Below are 25,093 nucleotides of genomic sequence, written 5' to 3' on the forward strand. Positions count from 1 at the left end.
TAGCCTGGGCCAGCTATCTAGCATTCATTTTCATAAAGTTAAAAGAAATGACAGAACAGATTGCTATATTTTGCTAGAGTTGACTGAAAGCACTGGTGAAACAGTGAAGCAGTAAAAGACATTCAAATTAGTTCTGGACGGCAAATGACAATGACAAAACCCACTTAATTGTCTTTATTAACCAGACAAAGTCACTCTTTGTCTCAGCAAAACAACTACATGAAACAAAGCAACACTGTAAAGACATCATCAAGATAAGCACTGGATAGTAAAAAGGAACTATGATGGAAGAAACAAGATAAGTCTGGACCTCTGCAGCACTGGCACTTACATTATAGAATAGTAATTAAAGTTCAGAACAACAGCCACAATCCCCCATCCCAATTCATATGGCATATATTTAAATTTAGGGGCTTAAATGCATATGGGCAAACATCACTGATTTTAAATGCTGTAGGCCTAAATCTCTCTCAGACAACACTGAATAAAAGGAGTACCTTACCTTTTGCAGGTTTATATTTGAGATTGAAAGGTTGATTCTGCCAGATATAAGGGACCAGTATAGGTGCAAATTGGGTCATTATTCTTTCAATGTACTTCTGAAGAATCTCTCTGTATTCTTCCGTGTCTCTTGCATTATCCGGTATCAGGAACAGGTGGTACTCCACAGCATCTTCTACCACTGCAAGCTTCATATTCCCCTCCATTCTTCTTTGAAAATGGCATTCAAATTTTCAGTGATATAGCCACATAGAAGGAGAAATAACAGCATTCCCAGAACTCTTCTAGGTGATTGCATTACCTAGGCACGTTGATATGAACCTACCATCATCATGGTTCTGGCCTTTAACAGACACCACTTGACTTATTCTCTGAATGACGTTTATACTAAAAACTAAGTCCCTTAAACTTAAGTTATGTTGAATGAAAACCTTGATATTATGGAGTGAATCCAACGCACTTCCCAAACCAAATAAGTATGTAAAAATTAAAATTAAAAATAGCTAGGGGAGATGGGTGTGCCTATGGTCTCAGCTAGAGACTGAAACAAGAGGATCACCTAAATCCAGTTCAAAGCTAGCCTAGGCTACACAGCAAAACTCTGTCTCACAAACAAACTAAATACTTGCCCTTAAATTAGTAGCAGTGTGTACAGCACAGTTTGATAACCTTACATTACTATACATTATTTTTCTCTCAAAACTTCCAACGGTGTTTCTGTTGGTTGCATACTTTGGGCACTTTCTTGAGCTTTCTCATTAATCGTGGAATGGAAGTGTTACTCTGCCATCTCTAAAACTCATCACTTTAAAATTGTGTTATTAAGTGCATAAAAAACAACAACAACAACAACACACCAATATCTCTTGCTCTACAGAACTTAAGTCTATAGGATAGCATGGATGACACACTCTAAGCTGATGACCCAAGGACAAGACGAAACTGTGTTACCGTTTCGTCTCAGAATAATTTGCCATGGTTCTGGATGCCCAACTAACGCGGCGATTTGATTCTTAAGCTTACTTGGCTTTGTAATGAACCAAATAAGGCACCTGAATCTTCTGTGCAACTACACATTCAGCACAGGAAATTAGAATCGTGCTGCCTCTCAACCCGGAAAGCCAAGTAAAAATTCTTCCCACCCTCCCCCTAAATCCAAGCAGGACTCTTCATGTAGAATTTACAGAGTTAGAACTGGACTTGAGATCATTCGCGTTAAAGACAAATGACATACCTGAGAACACAGAAGACCGGAGAAGCACCGGCGTGGCGCCGTCCAGTGCTCTTTAATCAAACGAGACTCCCTTCTTCCGCCTGACAGAGGTAAAGTTGTTTCCTATTACTACCTCTTTGGCGCGTCTCTGCTCTGGCACCTTTCCTTGGCCGCCTCTTCCACTAGGACACGTGATCAGAGGCTACCATCAGCTGCTTGATCCTAGCCCCTGCAGGACGCTCTAAGTCCGCTTCGGCCCTGAAACGCCCCTGGCAACAGTGAGTCTCCGGAACCTTACATGCAGTCATTAATGTGTATCGGAGCCAATTTCTGAACCACGCCACATTCTCCGTCACTTCCGCTGACGAGAGGAAGGAGACAGGTCGGAAGACTACAGAGTGGGAACTCTGGGAGGTGGCGGTCCGGAATCTAAGCGACGGGGCGAGACGGGGCCGGTAGGTGGCAGGAAGGGGCCGGGCCGCAGCCGGCGGGAGGGCCAGGCCCGGAGGCCCCCGCCCTGGCTTGCCCGCCCCGGCCGCGGAGGAGAAAAAGGAGGATGATCTCCAGATACACTCGGAAGGCCGTGCCACAGAGCGTGGAGCTGTGAGTGGATTGCTCTGCTCGCCCAGCTTGGGCCGCGGAAGCTCTAGGGACCCTCCTTGACCAGTTCTCTCCTTTCCTTTCCCAGGGTTAGGGAGGGAAAATATCTCTCCTCCCAGGCCTGGAGGAAGCTGCCTCTTGTCCTTGGGTCATCAGCTTAGAGTGTGTCATCCATGCTATCCTAAAACTGTCTTTTAGGCTGTTACTACCTGAATTAAGGGAGTGGACCTTCAGAAGCATTTATCGTTCCCGCAGTGCTTTTGACCCCACTGAAGATAATAGCTGAATGCTACAATAAAGTTGAACGTGTCTAGTTCCAAACTCTATGCAAAGCTGTTTGCTTGAGTGCATTAGCAAAATCAGATTGAGACCGACCTTCCACATCCTACAGATAAAGATCACAGATCTATAGATTGTATCTGGAAGGTGGTGCAGCTGAGAAGTACAAATCAAGTGTCAATCCAATTCTAAAGCCTATTGTCAAGCCATTACACATACTGTCTTCACAACCTTTACAAATAAGGATCAGTTTTGTTTGTAGACTAAAAAGCAAGCACTTGTAATTTAAAGACCGCTTTGTACCCTTAGTAAAGTGTTGCAATCTGGCAGGCAATGATAATGCTTTACTTTTACTGGCATGTTGCAATTTCAAAGAACCTTCAGTTTCTTGACCCTTTCAACAAGAAACTGAAAGAAACAAAGATGGCTATAACTAGCTTCTATTTCTCTGATGAAATTAGAAAGGTTCCACATCTTTAAACCATAGAATCTGAACTTTTAAAAATCCAAGTCCCATTGGTGATTTCAGCAGCCATACACTTGTTAAAATATTAGCTGTGGGGCTAGAGAGATGGCTCAGAGCTTAAGAGCACAGACTGCTCTTCCAGAGGTCCTGAGGTCAATTCCTAGCAACCACATGGTGTCCTCTTCTGGTGTCCAGGCAGAACATCATATACATACTAAATAATCTTTAAAAAATTAGCTATGCATGCCAATAACATTCATTTAAAGTCACACTTGGATGGGCACTTTTCTTGCCATGTAGCTTTTAGGCAAATTACTAAATCTGGACCTTCCTGTCTATGTATCCAAATAAGATCTACAAGCATACCTAAAATGATGTCACAGGTTTGATATATAGTAGGTTCTCAGTAAGTGGTAGCACTACTTGTCTCTTACCACCTTTACTTGGTAAAAAAGCCATACAAAGAAAATACCTTCTCCTTGCTTTTCAGAAAGAAATTATATTAAGGAATATGTTATTCATACAAAAACAAAACAAAGAACTCTTTAGGGACTAAGACTAGGGAACAGTCATTTCACAAAAGTGAGAAGGGTTTGACTTAAAATCTTCTTTCAATTTTTTTAAAATTACATTTTTTTTTGGGGGGAGGGCATGCACCATAGCACACATCCAGACATTAAAAGACAGCTTTGAAGAGTCACTTCTTCCACTGTGAGTCTTGGGAATTGAACTCAGGTCATGAGGCTTGCTGGCAAGTACCTTTATTACTGAGCTATCTCATCAGCCTCAGATTTTCTTTTATAATTATTCCAACCAGAGAAGTTAAAAATACATTGTGTATGAAAAAAACTCCGGGTAGGCATTTTCTGAGCTGGAACATGTAGTTATATTATTTGTTGGAGGTGCTTTTGATAGTTCCTTTCCAAAAGGGACTCATAGTGGAGTGAACAATAAAGATTAAATGCATATAAATGATAGTAAACTAAAATGAATTGTTTGTGTTAGATGTTAGAGTGTTACTCCATTTTGAAACAGTAGCCTTTTCTAACAGTTACTAATTTTAGATGTTAAAAAGAGCTTAGCAAAACTAATTCTCTACATACAGCCTTCCACCCACTCTGTGTGTGTGTGTGTGTGTGTGTGTGCGTGTGCGTGTGTGCGTGTGTGTGCGCGCGCGCGCGCGCGCGCGCTGGGAACTGAACTTAGTGCTTCACATGAACTAGGAAGCACTACTGCTGAACTACATTCCCAGCCTTGGCGTGCCAATTTTTAAATGAAAAAATTCAAACATAAACATGTAAGTCAGATGTGATGGCTTTTTTTTTTTTTTAAATGTGACCACTTGAAAATGACAGGTTTTTTCTTTTAAATCATGTATCTGTTGAACACTGTACCTCTGGAATCTATTTTATGCTGGGCTTGTCCACTAGAATAAACAATAAGTCAGTTTATTATATCTTCCAGACCTAAGTCTGGAGTAGACATCTTTTCCCCATAAAATTCTCTAGTCAAATACATTCAGGAGACATGGTGGGTTAGACGGAGTCTTACAGATTTCTCTACAGGGAGTCTTCCCCGACCTTTAATATGCCAATGTATATCATAAACCCTTACTACTTGCATTCCACTTAAAGAACGGGATTAAATGTATGCTTATGATAATATGATCAATAAGTAATAAGAGTCAGTGTTCAAATCTAAGTAGTCTGGCTCCAAGGCTTCTCAGAGGAAGTGAGTAGTGTGAGACTGTAGTGCAGTGTACTTTATTTGTACGTAAATCTAAGTTCCCAGTTAGTAGAATGTACACTTGAAGTTTTTTTTTTCTTTCTCTCTAATGGTAGACATGGTTAAAAAAGGATATTGGGGGACTGAAAAATGGCTCAAAAGTGTACTTATTGTTTTGGCAGAGGACCCAAGTTCAGTTCCCACACCCATATTGGGGGGGCCTCACAGTTGCCTGTAACTCAAGCTACTGGAGATCTGACATCCTTTGTGTACATGGTATACAAACTCACACAGACACAGACACCTACACATAACTTTTTAAAATTGGTTTTAAGTATTTTTACTAGGGGTCATGTAAAAGCACTTGCCACCAAAGCTGACAACCAAGTTCAGTTCTTGGACTCACAGGTCCCACTCCTCACATGCACATCATGCCATGCACATACACAGAGAATAATAGGAACAATAAATACAGCAAAGCTAGTGACTTCTTTATAGGAAATGTGAAATATAAGAAAAGTCTGTTTTATTATCTTTCACAGGAAAGGACTAACAAAGCACGCTCTTAACCATCATCCCCTTCCAGAGCAGCTGGATGACATTTCCTCTACCAAGGACAGCCACGAAAAAGATACAAGTTCTCAAAGGTACTAACAAAGCATACTTGCTTGCTCACTGAGTTTGCTAACTGCAAGGATTTTGTTCATTGGGACCATACCTGTGCTAGTGAAACAAAACAAGAATTTTTATCTCTATGAGAGCCTGAGGCAGGAGGCTTGCTGGAGCTCAGGCTTGCAAAGCCAGCTTCTCTGTGTGTGTACGTGTGTGTGTGTGTGTGTGTGTGTGTGTGTGTGTGTGTTTATATACTTTTTCTCCCACTCAGGACCGTTTAATTTTCATTCTGGAACAGCTAATGGAAACAATGTCACACTTATTTTTATAACTTTCCAGAAGAAGCAGTATGAAATCTTATTTTTTTAAATTGTGTGTATGAGAAAGAGGGAGGGAGGGACAGGGGGAAAGAGAGAGGGAGAGTTTGTAAACTTGTACACACAACTGCAGGTACCAGCAGAGGATAGAGGTCAGGTCCCCTGTGAGCTGCCTGACATGGTGCTGAGAACTGAACTTGGGTATTCTTGAAAAGCAGTACATGCTCTAACTTCAGAGACATCTCTCCAGCCACCAGCAGTAATGTTAGATAGTTGTTACGTAATTAGATTCAAAAGGGATCAGATATATGCCTTTAATTCTATTTCTGACCTTTATTAGTCGAGTAACATTGGACAAGTGAGTAAATGGATAATGAAATAGAAAAACAACAATCAGAGGTTGGTTCTTTGGAAGCTAGTTAGTAAAACTGACAAATCTTTAGTTGGTTTGACCAAGCAAAAAAAAACATCTCATAATATGGTCTTATGAAAATAAATCAGCTAAAGTATGTAAAACGTCACACAATGTTTGTCATATAGTGAGTGAGTACTGAGTAAATAATAACTACAGTTACTCAGAAAGAGAATGAAGAGACTAGCTTCAAAGAAGGTTGGTGCTGACATAGGAAAAATTGTAAAGTCAGGGTCTAGTGTCAAACCTGGAAATAAAACTGAGATTCCTCAAAGTTTAAAGAGAGTTAGTTAATTAGGCCTGCATGAAACAGTAGCAAGGGTTAAATGAGATGGGTATCTATAAATGTGCTTAAGGAACTACAGGCACTGAATAAGCTTAGGCATTCTGTTACTGTTTCTGAAATATCTCTTAATGGCAAAAAGTATGCATTACAGGTGAATCATCACGAACCGATTAGCATTATTCAGCACAGCTGCCATCAATTCTATAGAGACTGAGTAGGGCTTTTACACAGTGTTTGAATTACAAGTTTATTTTTGCCTCTACAGATATTGTATAGATGCTTATCACCTGATAAGTTGCTGAGGAAACATGAGAATTTTCTTTTTTTTTTCTTCCTTTATCTCATACTATCCATTTAGTGAGTCTGACATCACCCAGGAATCACCTTTTACATCAACTGACACTGGGAATTCGCGTTCTGCTTTTCCAAGCTATGCAGGCACAGGGATCTCTACAGAAGGCAGCTCCGACTTCTCTTGGGGATATGGTGTGAGTTGCCTGCTAATCACCCTGCTGCAGTTCTAGGAACTCCGGGACTGAGGGATTGCCGTTCCTTCACCCTTTTGCAGTGTGTACATGCTTATGCAAGGCTGTGGGTGTGTTTTTGGTGTGGTGTATAGAAGTGTGCTTTCCTTGTAAGCATGTGTGGAGGTCAGAGGTCAACATTAGCTGTTTCCCTTGATCACGTTTCACCTTTTTTGTTTATTTATTGTTTTTTTTTTTAGACAAGGTATTTCTGTGTAACTCCAGTTATCCCAGAACTCACTATGTAGACCAGGTTAGCCTCAAACTTACAGAGATCCAACATGATTCTGTATCCCCAGTGATGTGATTAAAGGCATGTACCTCCATGCTTAGGTATTTTATTTGTTGTTGTTTTGAGACAAGTTTTCATTAGGTAGCATTAGCTAGCCCAGAACTTATGTAGAACAGGCTGGCCTCAAACTCATAAGGACCTGATTATCTCTGGCTCCTGAGTGCTGAGATTATGTGCCGCTATACATAACTTATTTATTTTTTAATTTATTTTTAAAATTGTTTGTGCATGCATGCATGTTAAGTGTGGGGGGGTACACATGTGTACTGGTACCACAATCCATATGTGGAGGCCATAGGACAACTTGTGAAATTGACTCTCTAATTCCCTATTTACATAGGTTCTGAGGATTGAATTCAGGTATAAGGCTTGTGAGGCAAGCATTTTAATCCACTGAGCCATCTCTTCAGCCCCCACTATGTTAATTTTAAGCAGTATGTTAGCTGCTCTGTCAGATCTGGGTAGACTGAGGCAGTGAGGCAGTGCGTGCAGAGTTGGCAACACCAGAACTGGGTAACTGGTGAAAGACTCTGAACTCTTTGAACTCTTCAAGGGCCTGAATTCTTTTAACTCTTTTAACATTTCGGGGACTAGTAAGGAAGAAAAGAGAAAGGGGGGAAAGAGTCACACACTCACACACACTTGGTGGATGAAGCAAAGCAGGTTCCAACAAGCTTAACAACCTCACAGACAGACTGATAGACATATAGACATACAACATATACATATTCATATATTGAGTGGATGGAGCAAAGCTCCAGCTCCCAGAAACTATATACATATACATAGACACACACATACCGGATGGAGCAAACTCAAAAGAGCAAGCTCCAACAACTGTTTATTATTTCTTAGTTCCTATTATACCCTCTAAAGCAAAGTTCTACATCAGAGGAAAATCACCCCATGGCTATAAAAAAAATTATCACAAACATAGATAAAGTTACACAAGAGGGGATATAGCAGGGTTATTGATTATATTTTTTAATAAAATTCTCATTTGACTAAACTCTCTGCTCCACAAGTTCATTATAAGTTCAACACAATATTTTTTTATCTGTCTTCCATAAGCTCATTATAAGTTCAAAGCAATAGTATTTTTGTGTGTGTCATAGGTTAATAGGGTTTTTACCAAGAAATAGGGCATCTACCTTATGTCTTATTTTTGAAGTCTTGTATGGCTAAGTCAGGTAATTATCTATTTTCTGTTCTATACTCATAATAGAATCACTCATTCTATGTTCATGGCTTTTCTTTCATGATACACACCAAGACCTGACCTCATCTTTGGACCTAACCTAGAGTCAATGTTTTCCTTTATCAGAAATTTGTCCCAAGACAAATGCTTGTGACACATGAAGGCTCACAGAACTCCTTTTGCAGGTTTTGCTGTTCTGCAGGGATCACTTAAAATTATTTAAATCAAAATCAGGAATTCTACAAAAATCATTATCAGGAATTATAAAATCATCAATTCATCTAAACAGCATTATTTTATGAAAGTACATCTTCATATTGATCTGCAGGGAATGTGGCCAACAGAGAGGGCTAATACCCAGGAAGCAATCATACCAGACTATAGGCAGTGAGAGTATCCTCACATCCAGTCATACCATGCCAAATATATGAGGAATGCAACAATGACAAGCATGAAAAGGCATATCATCACAAGAAGCAATCCAGAAACAAATGTCCCTGGGGTCCAAGCCTCTCCAGGGCATGTCTATTGTAGCTATACAAAATGGTGAGCATCTCCAGGAGACTGACTACTTAGTACAGCTTTTTCTGCACAGCTTCTGCTACTACTCTTTACAGAGAATCCTAATTGTTTAAATCTATTACCATTAATCACATTTCAGTAGTTTTCCATGTGTGTATATTTTCCTTAGTTATTAGGCATGTACATACTATTTATAGTTTGCTTTTGTCATTTACCTTTGTTAATGTTGATGTTTATTATTACCTCCACATCTGTCAACTAGAATAGTATAGAAATAGTTCTTGGTGTTAACATATCATAAAGGGAGCTTCCCTATATTTAATATTTGGGTTTTCAGGTCTTATTAGTTTCTTCAAGGAATATTTTAAGTATATCTGTCTATTGCTATAGTTATAGGGTGAAACATATAGTAGAGTAGTCTAGTGAGGAGACTGACAAGGATGTAAAGTACAGATTAACAAAGTGCTCTAGCAGGGTGTTGAAACAGGAAGTAACAAGGAACATTTACTTGAGACTCTAGTGTTACCTGTATAGTAGACTCAGACTTAAGGACTGAGGAGGTGATCATGTAAAGAAAGAGAAAAAGAACTTTGAGACCGATAAATGGCAGGCGGACTGACAAAATGGCACAGTGGTTAATATAATCAGGACCAGAGTTTGCATTCCAGCTGGGTTTCCCCTCCAGTGCCTGTAATCTCAGCTCTGATGGGATGAAGACAAGAAGGTTGTTGGGGCTTGCTGGCTTCTGAGCCTCAAGCTCCAGACTCAGGAAGAAACCTTGAGTAAGGAACAGACACAAAGTGATGGAAAAGAAAATCTAATGCTTCTGGCCTCAGTGTGCATGCACATACATACATATTATTAAAATAAAATTAAGAAGTCCTAAAAGGAAAAGAAACTTGTATTTCAAAGGTAAACATTCCTGGAACTGAAGAAAAGATTGGTGGATAGAAGAGGTACAAGATGGTGAATCTTTGGAGGAAATACAGGTGATATGGGGCAGGTGAGCAGGACTCAGTTTCTGTGCAGCCTTGAAGGTAGGGGAGGAGGGCCAGGTTGGGAAACAACATTTATTTCTGGTGAATGTTGTATTTTGGCGTTACTAATATTTACTATTGATATATCTTTTAATAAAGCTGCAGTTAATCCTAAACAGCTGTATAACCAAATCACCACACAGAGACTGGGTTTATTTAGTTAACCTAGAACACAATGCTGGGCAATAGTTACTCCATCCTAAACCTCCAAGCCCTCATAGTTTCCTGCCATTCAGATTTCCCACATTATACTTACTTTTAGTGATAACTTAGGTCCGGTTCATTTCTCCACGTCGTTCCAAGACCTCTCCTCCAGCCTCTGCTCTTCCAGCTTCTCTCCTCTTCTCCCTCCTACCACTTCCTCCCCTCCGGTTCCACCCTTCTCCTTCCGACTCCTTCCTCTCTTCCTGCTTCCTTCCTCTCCTCCCACTCTCAACCAGGATGTCCACCCTATCCTCTCCTTTGCTCAATACTGTGGCCAGTTGTTTTAATTGACACATTAGAGAACAAATAGTGGCATGTTTACACAAACTTGAAATAGGTGATGCTTAGAATAAACATCACAATGCAATGTCTGGATTGAAACCAGATAGTGGGGAGAGAAGTCAGCATTTGAATGAACAAGGGTAAGGTGTATATATTCCAAAAGAACATTATGCCAACAGGTGAATTAATCTGATGCCTTATCAGAAGAATTCAATAAACTGACTAAATAGTCCCATCACCTCTGTATTGTCATTGTATCTTTTTAGGTTCTAAATATTATGTACGTTTCCCAGCCCTTGCTTTCATTTTGGCACTTAGTGTACATCAAATTTTTTTAATTCATTTTTAAATTTCTTTAAAAATTTATTTCTTTAAGTTGTCCTTACAAAAAAAAAAAAAACAGAATCATAAGAAAATTCCTTGAGATATGAAAGCTCCCTAATTTAGCTTTTTTAAAATATAAACACAGTATCTCAAATGAACTCTTTAAACAAAGCAAAATGAATGTTTTTATTTTTTATTTTGCAGTGCTAAAGATTGAAATATTCTCTCCTGTGTGTGTGTGTGTGTGTGTGTGTGTCTGTGTGAGAGAGTGTGTATTCTATGTGTGTGTGTCTCTGTGTTGGGGGTACAAGTATGAATGTAGAGGTCAGAAAACAACTTGTAGGGGGCTAGAGAGGTGGCTCAGCAGTTAAAAGCACTAGCTGCTCTTCGGAGGACCTGAGTTCAGGTCCCAAATGGCAGCTCACAACTGTCGGTAATGCCAGTTCCAGGAGATCTGGCACACTTAAGACATGCAAGCAAAAGACCACATAAAACTAAATAAGTCTTAAAGAAGAAGAATAAGAACAGGAGGAGGAGCTGCTGTACTGAAATAAATATCATTTTTTTTGGAAGAAGCTTACCAAAATAAAAATATATCATATTTATTATAGCATTATTAAGAATGACTTTAAAGTAGAAAACTCAGTGTTGTCCACTGGTATTTATTCTGTAGAGCACTGTACAGACTTTTTTTTTGTTTGTTTGTTTTTGTTTTTTGTTTTTTTTTTATTAAAACCTCATGCGAGGCACAGTGGTACACACCTTTAATCCCAGCACTCAGGAGGCAGAGGCAGGCGGATTTCTGTGAGTTCAAGGCCAGCCTTGGTCTACAAAGTCCAGGGTAGCCAAGGCTACATAGAAAAACCCTGTCTTGGAAAAAGAAAGAAAAGAAAAAAGAAAAAGAAACTTTATTATAAAATACACACCAAAACTGATCAAAGTCTGTATATCTCAATGATTCTTTAGGGCATAAAAATATATTTGATTGTGAAAGTATAAAATTAAGTAAATTCAGAATAGCTAATCTAACTGTATAGAAGTTCACCAAAATATATTCTTAGTAGCTCATCTAAATGTTTGGGGGGGGTGTTTGTCTCTAGGAACTTGATCAGAATGCCACTGAGAAAGTTCAGGCAATGTTCACAGCCATTGATGAGCTCCTCTATGAGCAGAAGCTGAGCGTGCACACACACAGTCTGCAGAAGGAATGCCAGCAGTGGGCGTGCAGCTTTCCTCACCTCAGGTATGGGATAGGGTCCAAGTATAAACTACGGTTGTCTCAAGTCTTGAATTCTGAAACTTTAGGAGCTTTAGATTCTTTTCTTTTTTGAGACAAGTTCTCACTCTGAAACCCTGGCTGTCCAGGAACTCACTCTGTAGACCAGACTGGACACTTGACTCACAGAGATCTTCCTGCCACTGTTTTCCAGAGTGCTGGGATTAAAGACTCACCTGGCCAGAGAAGGTTTTTTGGCTTGTTTTTTGTTTGCTTTTCTTTTAGTGCACATGATTTTGATGAAATTATCTAAAGCCATGTTGTGCAAAGCCTCAGCTGAAAGAAAACTCAAGTTAGAAGTTAATTGGATTTATCCTAACAACATACTCCATTTTTGTTTTTGTTTCTCTGTGTAGCCCTGGCTGCCCTAGACTCACTTTGTAGACCAGTCTGGCCTTGAACTCATAGAGATCTGCCTGCCTCTGCCTCCCTGAGTCCTGAGATCAAAGGTGTGCACCACTTCGATCAGCTCAATGTATCATTCTAATTGAGCTCCCCCATTTCCCCCTTTGGACACAGGGTCTCACTATGTAGATCAGGCTAGCCTTGAAGTCATTTATCTGCTGCTTCTGCCTCCTTGGTGCATGTGCCACCACACCTAGCCATGAGTAAAACTTTTTTTAAGTGCCTGTTTATGTGTGAGACAAGGTCTTAGGTGGTCCAGTTTGGCCTTGAACTTTCTTTTTGTTGTTGTTGAGTATCTCTGTGTATCCTTGGCTGTGCTGTACTTACTTTGTAGACCAGGCTGGCCTCAAACTCAGTGATCTGCCTCTGCCTCCCTGAGTGCTGGGATTAAAGGGTATGCCACCATGTTTGTTCAACTTTTTTTTTTTTTTTTTAATTTTCTTTTCCCTATGCTGAATATGGTATCACATGCCTTTAATCCCAGAGGTAGAGGATCTCTGAGGTCAGGGCCAGCTTGGTCTACATAGTGAATTCCAGGACTGCCAGGGCTATATAGTGAGACCCTGTCCCAAAAAACAAACAAACAAAAAAACCCTTAGGTTATGATGTTTTGCCTTCATGTATGTATATGTATTGCAATATGCCAAGTACCCATGGAGGCCAGCTGTGAACTGCCATGTCGCTGTTGGGAACTGGTCCTGGTCCTCTGCTGCAAGGGCAGAGAGTGCTTTCAACCTCTGAGCCATCTCTCCAGTCCCATGTGTTGAACTTTGCATGTGAACTGATGATCTTGAACTTCTGATCCTCTAGCCTCTACCTCCAAGGGCCTGGGACATGAAACATGAGATATAATGTCATATTCCAAGTAAAATATCTCTTTCAGTAGCTGGCTTCTGAGTGTCAAGGCATTTCAGACCATTTTTTAACAAAATGGTCAGAAAAATGTTCTGTTTTTTCTACTGTCTACAAGTAATTCTCTTATACTTGAAAGAACACACATACTGTTCCCTGAGAAACCATAGTAATACCACTACAGTGTGTACTTAAATTTTCGATTAATGTTATTAAGAATATGATTCATGGCCTGAAGAAATGGTACATCGGTTAAAAACACTGGCTGCTCTTCAGAGGACCCAGCACCCTCATAACAGCTCACAACTGTCTGTAATTCCATTTCTAGGTATCCAGTACCCTTACACAGACATACATGCAGACAAAACACCAATGCACATTAAATAAATCATTTTTTAAAGAATATGATTCATAGTTTTCACTAATTTGTCTGGGCCTTCATCCTCTCAGTGTTTGTGGTAGGGAGGAGGCATGCAGTGTGTGCTGTGTGCTGGGGATGGAACCCAGCGCTTTGTCATGCTAGGCAAGTATTTTACTGCCAAGCTACGACCCTAGCTTTTCTTGAATTTTTCTTTAAACCCCTGGGTAATGGCTTTATCATTATCTTTTCCATATATATTCTATCAAAGGGAATTATGCCTGAGTAAGAATTCACATTTCCTCTCATGAGTCTTTCTTAATGTGACTAAATTTGTGGGATTTCCATGTAGAGCCATCAGATTTGTTACTGAAAAGCTCAGATTTCCATGCATGGCAAGTGAGGGTACTTGACTTTGTCTGTTCTTCATTTGAAGGGTTCTGGGTAGACAGATAATCACCCCGAGTGAAGGCTATGGCTTGTACCCTAGATCCCCTTCTGCTGCGTCGGCTTCACATGAAGCAGCCTTGTCTCAAGAAAGAGATTCTACCATGTAAGTGTTCTACTGTACAAGTACATCTGTTTCCTAGCTTGCAGTAATGGTTCTCTTGGGAGGGTGGTGGCACAGAAGAACAAAGCCTAGCTTCTGAGATGTGTGAGCTGGTGCTGCTCTTTGGCCACTTTTTGTTTTAGGAGGTATCTGAGAAGTATGTCCTGAGTAGTTTTTTTACGTTAACATACAAGGTTGCCATAAAATAAGGCTTATTAGTGAATAAGAGTCTCTACAAAAATCCTATCAATTTGATACATTGCACTAAAAACAAACAAACAAAAATCTTCCAATAGATTCCCATTGCCTTTAAGATAAAATACAAAATTATAAGCTGACCCTGCCTGCAGCTCTGTTTTTATCTGTCACTTTCTTGCCTCTCCTTCAGCAATCCTCCCAGTGTTGCTGTCTCTCATCTTAAATACATTAAATTGAGGCTGGTCCACTTCTTGTTCTGGAAGTGATTAGTCTGGGATGAAGACACACAGAAGCAATTCAGTAATTATTTGTATGTCTGACTGACACCTAGCATAGTGCTTGGGATACCATTGACATTTAACTTCCTTTCTAGTTTTTTAAATCTAAATGAGAGCATATTTACATGATAACAATACACAAAAAAGTAGACTAGTGTATAAATCGAGATTATGGTTTCAAACAAGGTGTTCCACAAAAATAGTTGTGTGTATATCAGAATGGTAGTCCAGGAAGTTAAAGTATTAGAAGACAATGTCAGGCTATAGAAGCACAAGCCAAAAATAAAGGGGGGGGGGGGAGACCAGAGACAGAGAGACTTGACTGACTAGCTGGGTGTGGTAACACACACCTTTAATCTCAGCACAGGCATATCTCTGTGAGTTCAAGGCCATCCTGGTCTACAAAGTCAGTCCAGGACAGCCAAGGCTGTGTACAGAGAAACTGTCTCAAAAAACAAAAACAAAAACAAAAAAAAAAAAAAAAAAAACAAAAAGAAAGAAAGAAGCCATGAAAAGTTGAGTTTGCAGAGATAAAACTGCATTCATTTGCTTCAGTCAAGTTAATGTAAGAGTTGTTTCTAGACAGGGTCTCACTGTGTAGCCCTGGCTGGCCTGGAACTCACTATGTAGACCCAGAAAGCCTCAAACTCACAGAGCTCCACCTGCCTCTGGTGCCTGAATTCTTAGATTAAAAGCATATTCTACTACACCCAGCTGTATTTATTACAGATACATATTTCAATAGATGTTGGGGGCAATGCTGTTGAGAAACTAGACTCCACCTCCTAGGTAACGAAGTAGATCCTTACCATGGCATACCCAAAACAACAGCCCTCCAATGAAACACAGCAAATGCTTTCATGGTACTGGGTTCACAGTGTTTATACTGTCATGGGCAACATAAAACAAGTAGCCAAAATCTTGTATGCAAATAATGAATCAAAAGGGAGCAGCTAGGAGAAAATGTTTACAAATCATATGTCTAATAAGGATGAATAGCCAGAAGGTAGAAGGATTTCTACAATTCAAAAATCAAAAACAGCCTAACTAAAAATGGGCAGAGGACATGAATAAAGAGTTCTCTAAAGGTGAGTGGCTGTCTGCTGATGAACAGATGCTCCATGTTACCATCAGAAGAGAAATATAAATCAGAGCCAGGGAGCATCACCTAGCTTGACCAAGGTACTGAGCAATAACCATAGCACTGGAGAAAAAAGATTTAGAATAGTTCAGGAATGTATTGCTAGGAGAAGGAGGGTTTGTTCCAAAAGTTATGTTACTTGTTGTGTGAGATCTGTTTGTTTTAATATGTCATTAATGCTGGTTTTTTTCTTCCCTCTCCAAGATTTGGTATAAGGGGAAAGAGGTTACATTTTTCATCTTACAAAGCATCTCCCACCATCAAACCCTCTGGTTTGTCTGCTATGGAAGGAGAAGAGGCAGATTGTATAATCCTTTCTGAAGGAATAATTGAGGAGTACTTAGCTTTTGACCACACGGATATGTGAGTACTGCCTTTAAATTTTTTTCACTCTGTTTTGTGTATTAGCATCTACTTTTTTGAAACTGCATTACTGATACCTCTTATATTTGTAACAATTTGGTATCTCTTTCTAGTCAGCTCCAACATGCAGAGCTTTATGTCCTGTTGCTTCCAAACACCAGGCCTATACTTCCTTCTTTACTTATGTTCTGCCTTTTCTTATGATCAAAGATTTTTAAATTATTTTATCTACATAATTTGACTTTATCCTTTTATAAATTGTCACCAGTGGACACTGAAACTTCAAAGAGTAGCTGAAAAGATGCGAACTTTGTTTATTTAAAATAATTTTTTCTTTGTTTCTGTTTTGAGACAGGGTCTCACTATGTAGTCTTGGCTGGCCTCGAACTCCACCTGCCTCTGCCTTTGAAGTGCTAGGATTAAAGGTGTGTGCCACCATGACCATCTAATTCTTAGTTTAAAAGGACACATACAGTTTATCAGTTAATAAATGCTTATTTATATCCACTTATATTCTGATAGTAGTTATATAACAGTGAAAAGCAGAGTGCTGAAGTGATTTGCAGATTAAAGTTAAAACCAAAACCTTATTCATCTGATTCTAAAAGCAGTGCTCCCATCCACCATATTGCATGCTACCTTTCTGAAATGCAAACTATTTTTCTAAGTCCTTAAAAGTTCTAGAATTACTGGGATGTGGCTCAGTTGGTAGAATGTTTTACCAACAAATACAAAGCTCTGGATTCAATCCCCAGCACTGCATAAACTGGGAACAGTAGCTCTTTCCTGTAATCCCAGCATTCATGAGGTGGTGATAGGAGAATCAGTGGCTCCCATCCTCAGCTGCAGAGAAAGTTTAAGGCAAGCATGGGTTATGTGAGACCCTGTCTCAAAAGTAAATAAATAGGGCTAGGGAGATGGCTCAGTGGGTAAAGTGCTTGTCATATAAGCCTGACAAACTGAATTCAGATCTCTAAAACCCACATAAGCTAAATGCAGTAGCTCAAGTGTCTGTCATTGCCAGAGCTTCTCTAGGGAGTTGAGAGGCAGACAAGAGAATCTCCAGACACCTATGAGTCTATTAGTGTGGCATGCCTGTCAGTGAGCAAGAGAAATCCCATCCCAAACAAGGTGAAAGGGAAGGGCTGACACCCAAGGTTGTCCTCTAACCTCTGCATGTATACCATGGCATGCACACACATCCCACACACAAACTAATCAATGTTTTAAAAAAGAAAATTTCCAGAACATCTGGAAGTGCTGGTATTGTGTTAGGCTGTGTGGTTTCATCTGGTTATTATATCATTTGAATCTAGACTTCTCTTCTTCCTGTGGTGTTTCCTACTGCCATGTTCACTCATGTGCACACAGCCCTACACCAGCAAATAGGCAGATTGCTGTACCAAACACCACTAAGCTAGCTGTGGGTGTAAGGGAATTTTGAGTAAGTGCTTTTGATTTTCTAGAGACCCCTCCTTCCCTAGCCTTTGTCATCTACTTCTTCTGTCTTTTGTTTTTTCTCAAATCAGAAGTCTGCCCCTTTGGTCCTTCTTCTTAAGTTATGAAGAATGAAGTTGATTGAAGTCACTTAAAATGTGATACAAATGGCTGATATGTGCTCCCAGGGCACCTTTCCCTTTTTCTGATGAGAGTATACCCAAGTGCATTTTCAGGTAATATGGGCAAGACTTCAGATAGTACCAAAATGTATTCTTGTAAAGTGACACAGTAGTTGGGCCTTTAGACTGTTCCTAACTAAAACTGGGCCAACTGGAGCAGGCCTGTAATCACATTTATTCAGGAAGCTAAGTCAAGAAGAGTCACAAGTTCAAAACCAGCCCGGGCTATAAAATGAGATCAGACCAGCTTATATAACTTGGTGAGACACTGCCTCAAAATAATAAGTTAAAAGGCTGGAGCTATAACTTGCCCAGCATGCAGAAGATCCTAGGCTGAAGCTCCAGTAGCACAGGGGAAAAAAAAAAGTTCCTAACTGAATACATTAAAGTTCACAAAGTAAGTGAAAATGCTTGCAGAAAATGAGTATATACGCTAGTTTTAGCAAATAACTTTCATATAAGTAGAAAACCCACCCAAGAAAAAGTAACATTCCTAACTTATTCTTTGTAAAAATTAAATTTAAATTTCACATATAAAAATTTATACATAAAAGATCAAATCATGTAGGTTTAGGAAAAATGGAAGATTGGGGGTTTTTTTCTGGTTTTTTTTTTTTTTTTGTATATTTGTTTTGTTTTTTTTGAGACAAGGGCCTTTCTAGCTTGGAATTTGGTATACAGATAGTGCTGGCCTTGAACTCACAGAAACCCACCTGCTTCTGTCTTCCAAGTGCTGCTATTAAAATTGTGTGCCACTACCCTAAGCCTTAAAGGCATTTTTTTAAACCCTAATACAAAATCTATGAGTCATATAAGAAGTTCTTAAATGATGATATTAGATGGCATTTCTGCATTGGAAAAAGAAACACAAAGTCAAACAGGAAAAGGACATGAATGGAAAGTTCATATGAGCAGAACAAACAACCATTTTAAATGTGTGAAATTCAACCACATTTAAATTAGGGATAAAATGTCAAACTGTAATGAGGTAGTGTAATACCCGTCAGGTTGAGAGGACATCAAGTAAATCCTTAAATGACATATTCTTTTACTATTGGACCATCTTGAGAAGATGGTGGGCCTTATCTTTCAAATTGAAAAGTAGATACTCTTTACCTCACTTACTGTATTTATAGGAATCTATTCTACAGATGTAATCACCCATGAAGTGAAGCACTGTATAACTATTACACTATGGACCATAGTCAAAAACCTGGCTAGTTGGATACACGTGGTGCAGCTGGTGGAATGTTCCAGTTCTCTAAGAAACAGGCTAATATGTGCTGGTAGAACAGTTTCAGATGCACTGGTAAATAAAGAATGAGGTGCAGTGTAACACATGCGGTGATTATTTCTCTGGAACAGTATAGAATATTTGTTTCTGATGATAGGGACCAGGAATCAGAGATATAGAAAACATCGTTTTCACTATGAGTCTTTCTATACATTTGATTTTTTTTTTTTTTTTTTTCTTCACCAAATGAAGGTATATGCCTGTAGTCCCAACATTTGGTAGTTAGGGACAAGTCTGATCCTAACTTAAATCACCACAGATTTAAGACCTTCCTGGTCTACATAGTGAGTTCTAGTTTGCCAGGGCTACATACCAAGACCGTATCTCAGAAATAACTTTCAAAAATTAAAACAAGTAAATACAGTTCAGCACAATCCAATCATTCTGATGCTCTTAGGTCCCCTACTAATAGCAAGCTAGTTTTTCCTTAGGTAGCTGGCTTGCATGAGCCTCTCTCCTGTCTGTTTAGTTCTGGAGACTTCTGCTGCCTAAGAGCAGTCTTCACTCTAGAAACTGGCAACATTTTTTTTCCTTTTGTAAGCCACTTTGAAAGCCATTTGCCTTGTCTTTCTGTATTGCAGTCTATGGTAAATGAGCACACTGCCAGCTAACCCTCCCCAGCCCCAGGTTCTTGGTATTTCCCTTAAAGAAGCAGATAGATTTGTGAGTTTCTGGTTACAGGCACTAGTCTCCAGAACACCCCTCAGGAATTCTTGTGTATTTCAGTCCCCACATTTGAGGGGCAGGAGTTACTAGGACAGGGTGGGGATAAAAAGAAGGAATCCAGTCTCTTCTGCTGAGAACTTCCTTACTTTACAAGTTAGCTTCAGGTGCTAAAGGTTGAGGAGGAGGGTGGAAAGGGGACAGCAAGCACATTTCTGAGTATAAGGACAATGGTAGTGCTTAGAGAAGAATAATCATGAAATCTTTCCCTTCTTGCTTCTATTCCAGGGAAGAGGGATTTCATGGAAACAAATCAGAAGCAGCTACAGAGAAACAGAAATTAGGGTACCCTCCCATTGCTCCATTTTACTGCATGAAAGAGGATGTTCTTGCTTATGTGTTTGACAACGTGTGGAGCAAGGTTGTGGGCTGTATGGAGCAGTTGACACGTAGTCACTGGGAGGGATTTGCCTCTGGTAAGGATTCTCATGAAACCAATGTAAACAATAATTATTTATGATATACAAATCCCAGTCAGTCTTTTTGTGTATGTGTGGTGCTCATCAAACCAAGGACCCTGTGCATGCTAGGCAAACACTACTAAGTTATATCACAACCTTTTTTATTTTTTTAATGTTGAGACAGAGTTTCACTGAATTATGCAGGCAGGCCTTGAACTTGTGTACTTCTTGCTTCAGCCTCTCGAGTAGCTGGTAATACAGGCCTGTGCTTTCAGGTCTGGTTCTAAGAAGTCAAGGTTATATCCTTTATTAGTACAGTACCTGGGTATGAGAGGTAGCAAAAACCTCTTTATACATACAAACACACTTCTGACACTAAATTGTAGAGGTATTCCCACACATTACTTAATAGGTTCTCTATTGTAGAGTATCACATACCATTGGAGTATCCTATGGTTCAATTCTCACACTACCTGGAAGGTAGCTTTTGATCCCAAAGGGTTCACCCACAACCTTTCTATCAAACTTCATACCTCACATGACACTTTCAAGCTTCAGTTTGTGACCTATGCTTCTAGCCAAAAATTAAAATTCATGTTAGAATGGTGCACAGGACTCAGAGAGAAACTGAGGCTTGCGGGCTTATAAAGAATACCACAAAGGATATGGAGCAGCCTAATCAGAGATGCATAGGACAGCATAGGAAGAAGCAAGAGATGTATGCACAACACCCTCCCAGCACCTTCAAGTGTAGTCTGGAAGCTCTTCTGAAAAGGGCCTCTGTAGTCCTCATTATGTAAACATGACTGATTAAATAAATGGCCATTGATCAACTCAACTTTCAGCTCCTCTCTTCATAGGGCTAAAATTTCCAAACCTGATTACGTGGTTGTTTCCCCCTGGCTGTTAGCTCTCTACCTCGACCACATCCTGAAACTATTCACTTTCCCAACCACCATCCATATTTTCAGAAGAGAGAAAGATACAGTTGCTTTGAAAATTCTAAGGGTTTTAGGAGCTATGTGCCGGAAAATAGGTAGAGACCAAATATGTTTTTTATATTATATCAATTAAATCTGATTAATGTTGGTGTTTCTAACAGAAACTAGCAAAGAACTTAGTAAATATCTGAGAATGGGTAGAGGAGTAGAGGCCTCATCTGTGGTCATCAGAGTTTGTACTTTCTCCTCTTAACATATCTGTGAGGAAAATCATGTAAGTGGCATATGCTTCTCATACTGTCTCAGTGAAGAGTAATTAACACACAAGAGACTTTACAACTTCAAGTGTAAAATGTGGTAAGTTCTCTTCTCTTTTATGTATATACCCATGAAGCCCTCACCAGTTGGTACAGTGAACATCCAACACTCCCAAAAGCTCATACCCTTTATAAGCCTTCCCTTCTATCATTCTATGTTGCTTCTGTCCCAAAAGATGCTTCTGCTGAGAGAAGCCAGAGTCTCATAGGAAGTGTCATTATTTGAAAGGATTAGGACTAGTGAGTGGCCTTGTTAGGAGTGTGTCACTGGGCATAGGCTTTGAGGTTTCAAATGCTCAAGCCAGGCCCAGTGTCACCTTCTCTTCTTGCTGCTCCAGATATAGAACTCTCAGCTGCTTCTCCAGCACCATGTCTGCCTGCATGCTGCCATGTTTCCCACCATAATATTGGACTAAACCTCTAAACTGTAAGCCAGCTCCAGTTAAATATTTTCCTTTATAAGACTTGCTGTGGTCATGATGTCTCTTCACAGCAACAGAAACCCTAAGACAGAAGTTGGTACCAGGGACTGGAGGAGTATTGCTGTGACAGGCCTGACCGTGCTTTTATTTGGAGGAATGTGGACTTTGGATTAGAAAAGTAGTAGAAAGCTTTCAGTGGGGTTTAATGGGACATGCTGGTAGGAGCATGGAAGACATTGGTGCTGAAGGTGATTTGAACTGTGGGAGTCTATCTCCAGAGATCTCAGAGGAGATTACTAATATGTGGCCCAGAGATCCTTCTTGTGAAATTTTGATGAAGAATATGGCTGCTTTCTGCTCTTGTCCAAAAAATCTGCCTGAGGCTAAATTGAAGAGTTCCAGATTAACAGCTTTGACAGAGGAGATTCCCAGACAACCTAGTTTTGACTGTGTTGCTTGGTTATTAGTGTTTACGCTTATGAAGATCTAAAATGAAAGAAGCAAGCTGAGCAAGGAAAAATACAAAACATACAAAAATACAGTTTGGGGATAAAAGACGGACCAAGAAGTGTAAACAGAGGAAAGAAAAGCCTAATGTTAAATGGAATAAAGGGAGTGGTGACCTCAGGGCAAGACCCCACCCAGCTAAACTTCCAACCTATAAAAAGGAATTAAAGAAAAGTCTAGGGTTAGGCATGATGGTGCACTTGTATGACAAAGGGGGCTAGATCTCTGAGTGCAAGGCTAGTCTGGTCTACAGAGTGAATTCCAGGGCAGCCAAGCTTAAGCAGTGAAAGAACAGAAAGCTGGTAAAAATGTATTTGAATGAGGGCGTCCTGTTCCAGTCCCAGCAAGCAGCAGAACTTGGCAGCTTCAGTCTCATGGTTCTGGCTTTAGAGTCAAGGATGCAAAAAAAAAAAAAAAAAAAAAAAAAAGGGAGGGGGGTATGGAATCTTCCTCTGTGAATAAGGAAAGCCACTGAGGCCAGGCGTATGTCAGAGGTGTCCCTGCATGGAAGCCCAGAGAGGGCATTGTGTGAAGCTGTGAAGGTGAAGCCCGATTATGTTGGAGACCTCAAGATGTTGGAGATGCCATGGGATACCTGCTGATGAGAGCTGCTAACAGGGAGTGGTTAACAGCCCAGGAGAGAAGTATGTTGCAGGCAACAAAACAGAAAGGAGTTGGAGATCTGAAGAACGCTTCGACATCAGACATGGAGAGTGCAGAGTTTGGAGTTTGCCCAAGTGGCTTTTGGTCTTGTTTTGGTCCAGTATCTCCTTACTATTCTCCCTTTCCTCCATTTTGAAATGGCAGTGTATATCCTGGGCCATTGTATATTCAAAGTATGTGATCTGCATTTTCATTTTGATTTTACAGTGTTATAATTAAAAGTATCAGAGACTTTGAACCATAGACTTTTAAGCAGTAGGGAGACTGTGATAGACTGTGGATGGAGACTTTTGAAGTTGGACTGAATGCAATGGCCGTAAGAGGACCAGGGAGTGGATTGTGGTGGTTTGAATGAAAATGGTCCCCATAGGCTCATAGGAAGTGGCACTATTTGAAAGGATCAGGATGCATGGCCTTGTTATAGGAAGTGTATCAGTGTCACTGGGAGTGGGCTGTGAGATTTCAAATGCTCAAGCCACCTTCTCTTTCTCTTCCTGCTGCTCCACATGGGAAGCTTCTCCAGCACCACTTCTACTGGCACCCTGCCATGTTTCCCCACTATGATGATAACAGGCTAAACCTCTAAACTGGAGGCCAGCCCCAGTTAAAAGTTTTCCTTTATGAGAGTTGCTTACGGTTATGGTGTCTCTGACAGCAATAGAAACCCCAACTAATACAGAGTACATAGTGTCTAACTTTATTTATACATATTTACCAAAGATAATTGATCTATAGTGTAGACAGAAAGCAAATCACTCACTCTGTCAAGTTCTTCCATCTCAGCATAGTGATTTTAGAATTCTCTACCTTACATGTGTATTTGTAATGCCTTTTATTGCTGGGTATTATTTCATGAAACCACATTTTATCACTTCATCTGTTGATGGAAATTTAAATTGCTTTTCACTTTAGCTGTTACAAACACTAATGAACTAGAATTTAGGGGTACATATTTCATTTCTCTATGCAAATTAGGATGATTGGTTATATGGTTAGATATATAAATATTTTGTTACAAGTTATGTTTTTCTTTACCACTTAAATTATTCCAGACCTCACAGCTTTAAATAATACATACTGTTGTCTCACACACTTGTGGGTTAAAAGGCCTAGAACAACTAGCAAGTCCTTTGCTTAGAGTTGCACAAGATGAGGTCAAGGTATTGGCCAGTGCTGGGATTTCATAGGAAGGCTGAGCTAGGAAAGGGCTCACTTCTACTTCTGTGTGTTCTCAGAAGTATACAGATCCTTATGACTATGACTTTCATGCAGCTTTATTTTTCAAAGTCAGCCAGTCAAAAACAGATTCTTTTTGTAATTTTTTAAAATTTATTTAATTATTTATTATTTATACAGTGTTCTGCCTGCATGTACACCTGCTCACCAGAAGAAGGCATCAGATGTCATCTTAGATGGTTATGAGCCACCATGTTGTTTCTGGGAATTAAATTCAAGATCTTTGGAAGAGCAGCCAGTGCTCTTAACCTCTGAGCCATCTCTCTAGGCACCTCAAAAACAGAACTTAGTAACAATTCATGTGTAGCACCAAATGTCTGAACTGTTTAGAGGACTAGAGAAATGGCTCAGTAGTTAGAAGCAGTGGCTGTTCTTCCAGTGAGGACCTGGGTTCAATTCCCAGCACTCACATAGCTGACAACTGTTTATAACTGCAGTTTCAGGACATCTGATACCCTCTTCTGGATTCCACAGTCACTGCATGCACATTGTGCATGGACATATAAAATAAAAATAAATAATATCTTCATACCTCTCTCTACTCTTTTCCTTTTATACTGCCAGTTTCTTATTCTATTAAAAATGTTTAGGGCTAAAATTAAATCTAAAAATGGAAGAGCTGTGTACTGAAAACTAAAACACACCATATGAAGCCAGGTGATGGTGGTGCACACCTTTAATCCCAGTACTTGGGAGGCAGAGGCAGGCATATCTCTATAAGTTCAAGGCCAGCCTGGTCTGTGGAGTGAGTTCCA

General features: G+C 39.8%; 2 protein-coding genes across 27 annotated transcripts in view; one reads left to right on the forward strand and one right to left on the reverse strand.

Moving 5' to 3' along the window:
* The window catches only part of Ecd (ecdysoneless cell cycle regulator), a 47,807-nt gene extending 45,715 nt beyond the window's left edge, over positions 1-2,092 (reverse strand). For 8 of the 10 annotated variants that reach the window (XR_009591427.1, XR_009591428.1, XR_009591426.1 and 5 more), the window contains exons 1-2: positions 1,736-2,092; positions 503-708 (exon numbers count right to left, since the gene is read on the reverse strand). Coding sequence is in view for 5 of the 10 variants with exons in the window: in XM_021642984.2 (XP_021498659.1) it covers positions 503-707 (205 nt within the window). In the remaining 5 variants the exon portion in view is untranslated. Of the gene's footprint in view, positions 1-502; positions 803-1,735 lie in introns of all 10 variants that reach the window. The other 2 variants (XM_060382045.1, XM_060382046.1) reach the window with 2 other exon arrangements.
* A 1-nt stretch (position 2,093) lies between these two features.
* Fam149b1 (family with sequence similarity 149 member B1) overlaps positions 2,094-25,093 on the forward strand; it is a 41,663-nt gene continuing 18,663 nt past the window's right edge. For 6 of the 17 annotated variants that reach the window (XM_021642989.2, XM_021642991.2, XM_060382053.1 and 3 more), the window contains exons 1-7: positions 2,126-2,317; positions 5,327-5,431; positions 6,770-6,899; positions 11,895-12,037; positions 14,122-14,238; positions 16,057-16,215; positions 20,080-20,267. In XM_021642989.2, coding sequence (XP_021498664.1) covers positions 2,271-2,317; positions 5,327-5,431; positions 6,770-6,899; positions 11,895-12,037; positions 14,122-14,238; positions 16,057-16,215; positions 20,080-20,267 — 889 coding nt within the window. In that variant the 5' untranslated portion in view covers positions 2,126-2,270. Of the gene's footprint in view, positions 2,318-5,326; positions 5,432-6,769; positions 6,900-9,859; positions 9,951-11,894; positions 12,038-14,121; positions 14,239-16,056; positions 16,216-20,079; positions 20,268-25,093 lie in introns of those variants that run through there. The other 11 variants (XM_021642990.2, XM_021642995.2, XM_021642988.2 and 8 more) reach the window with 8 other exon arrangements.

This window comes from Meriones unguiculatus, chromosome 4 (assembly GCF_030254825.1).
Source record: "Meriones unguiculatus strain TT.TT164.6M chromosome 4, Bangor_MerUng_6.1, whole genome shotgun sequence".
NCBI lineage: Eukaryota > Metazoa > Chordata > Mammalia > Rodentia > Muridae > Meriones > Meriones unguiculatus.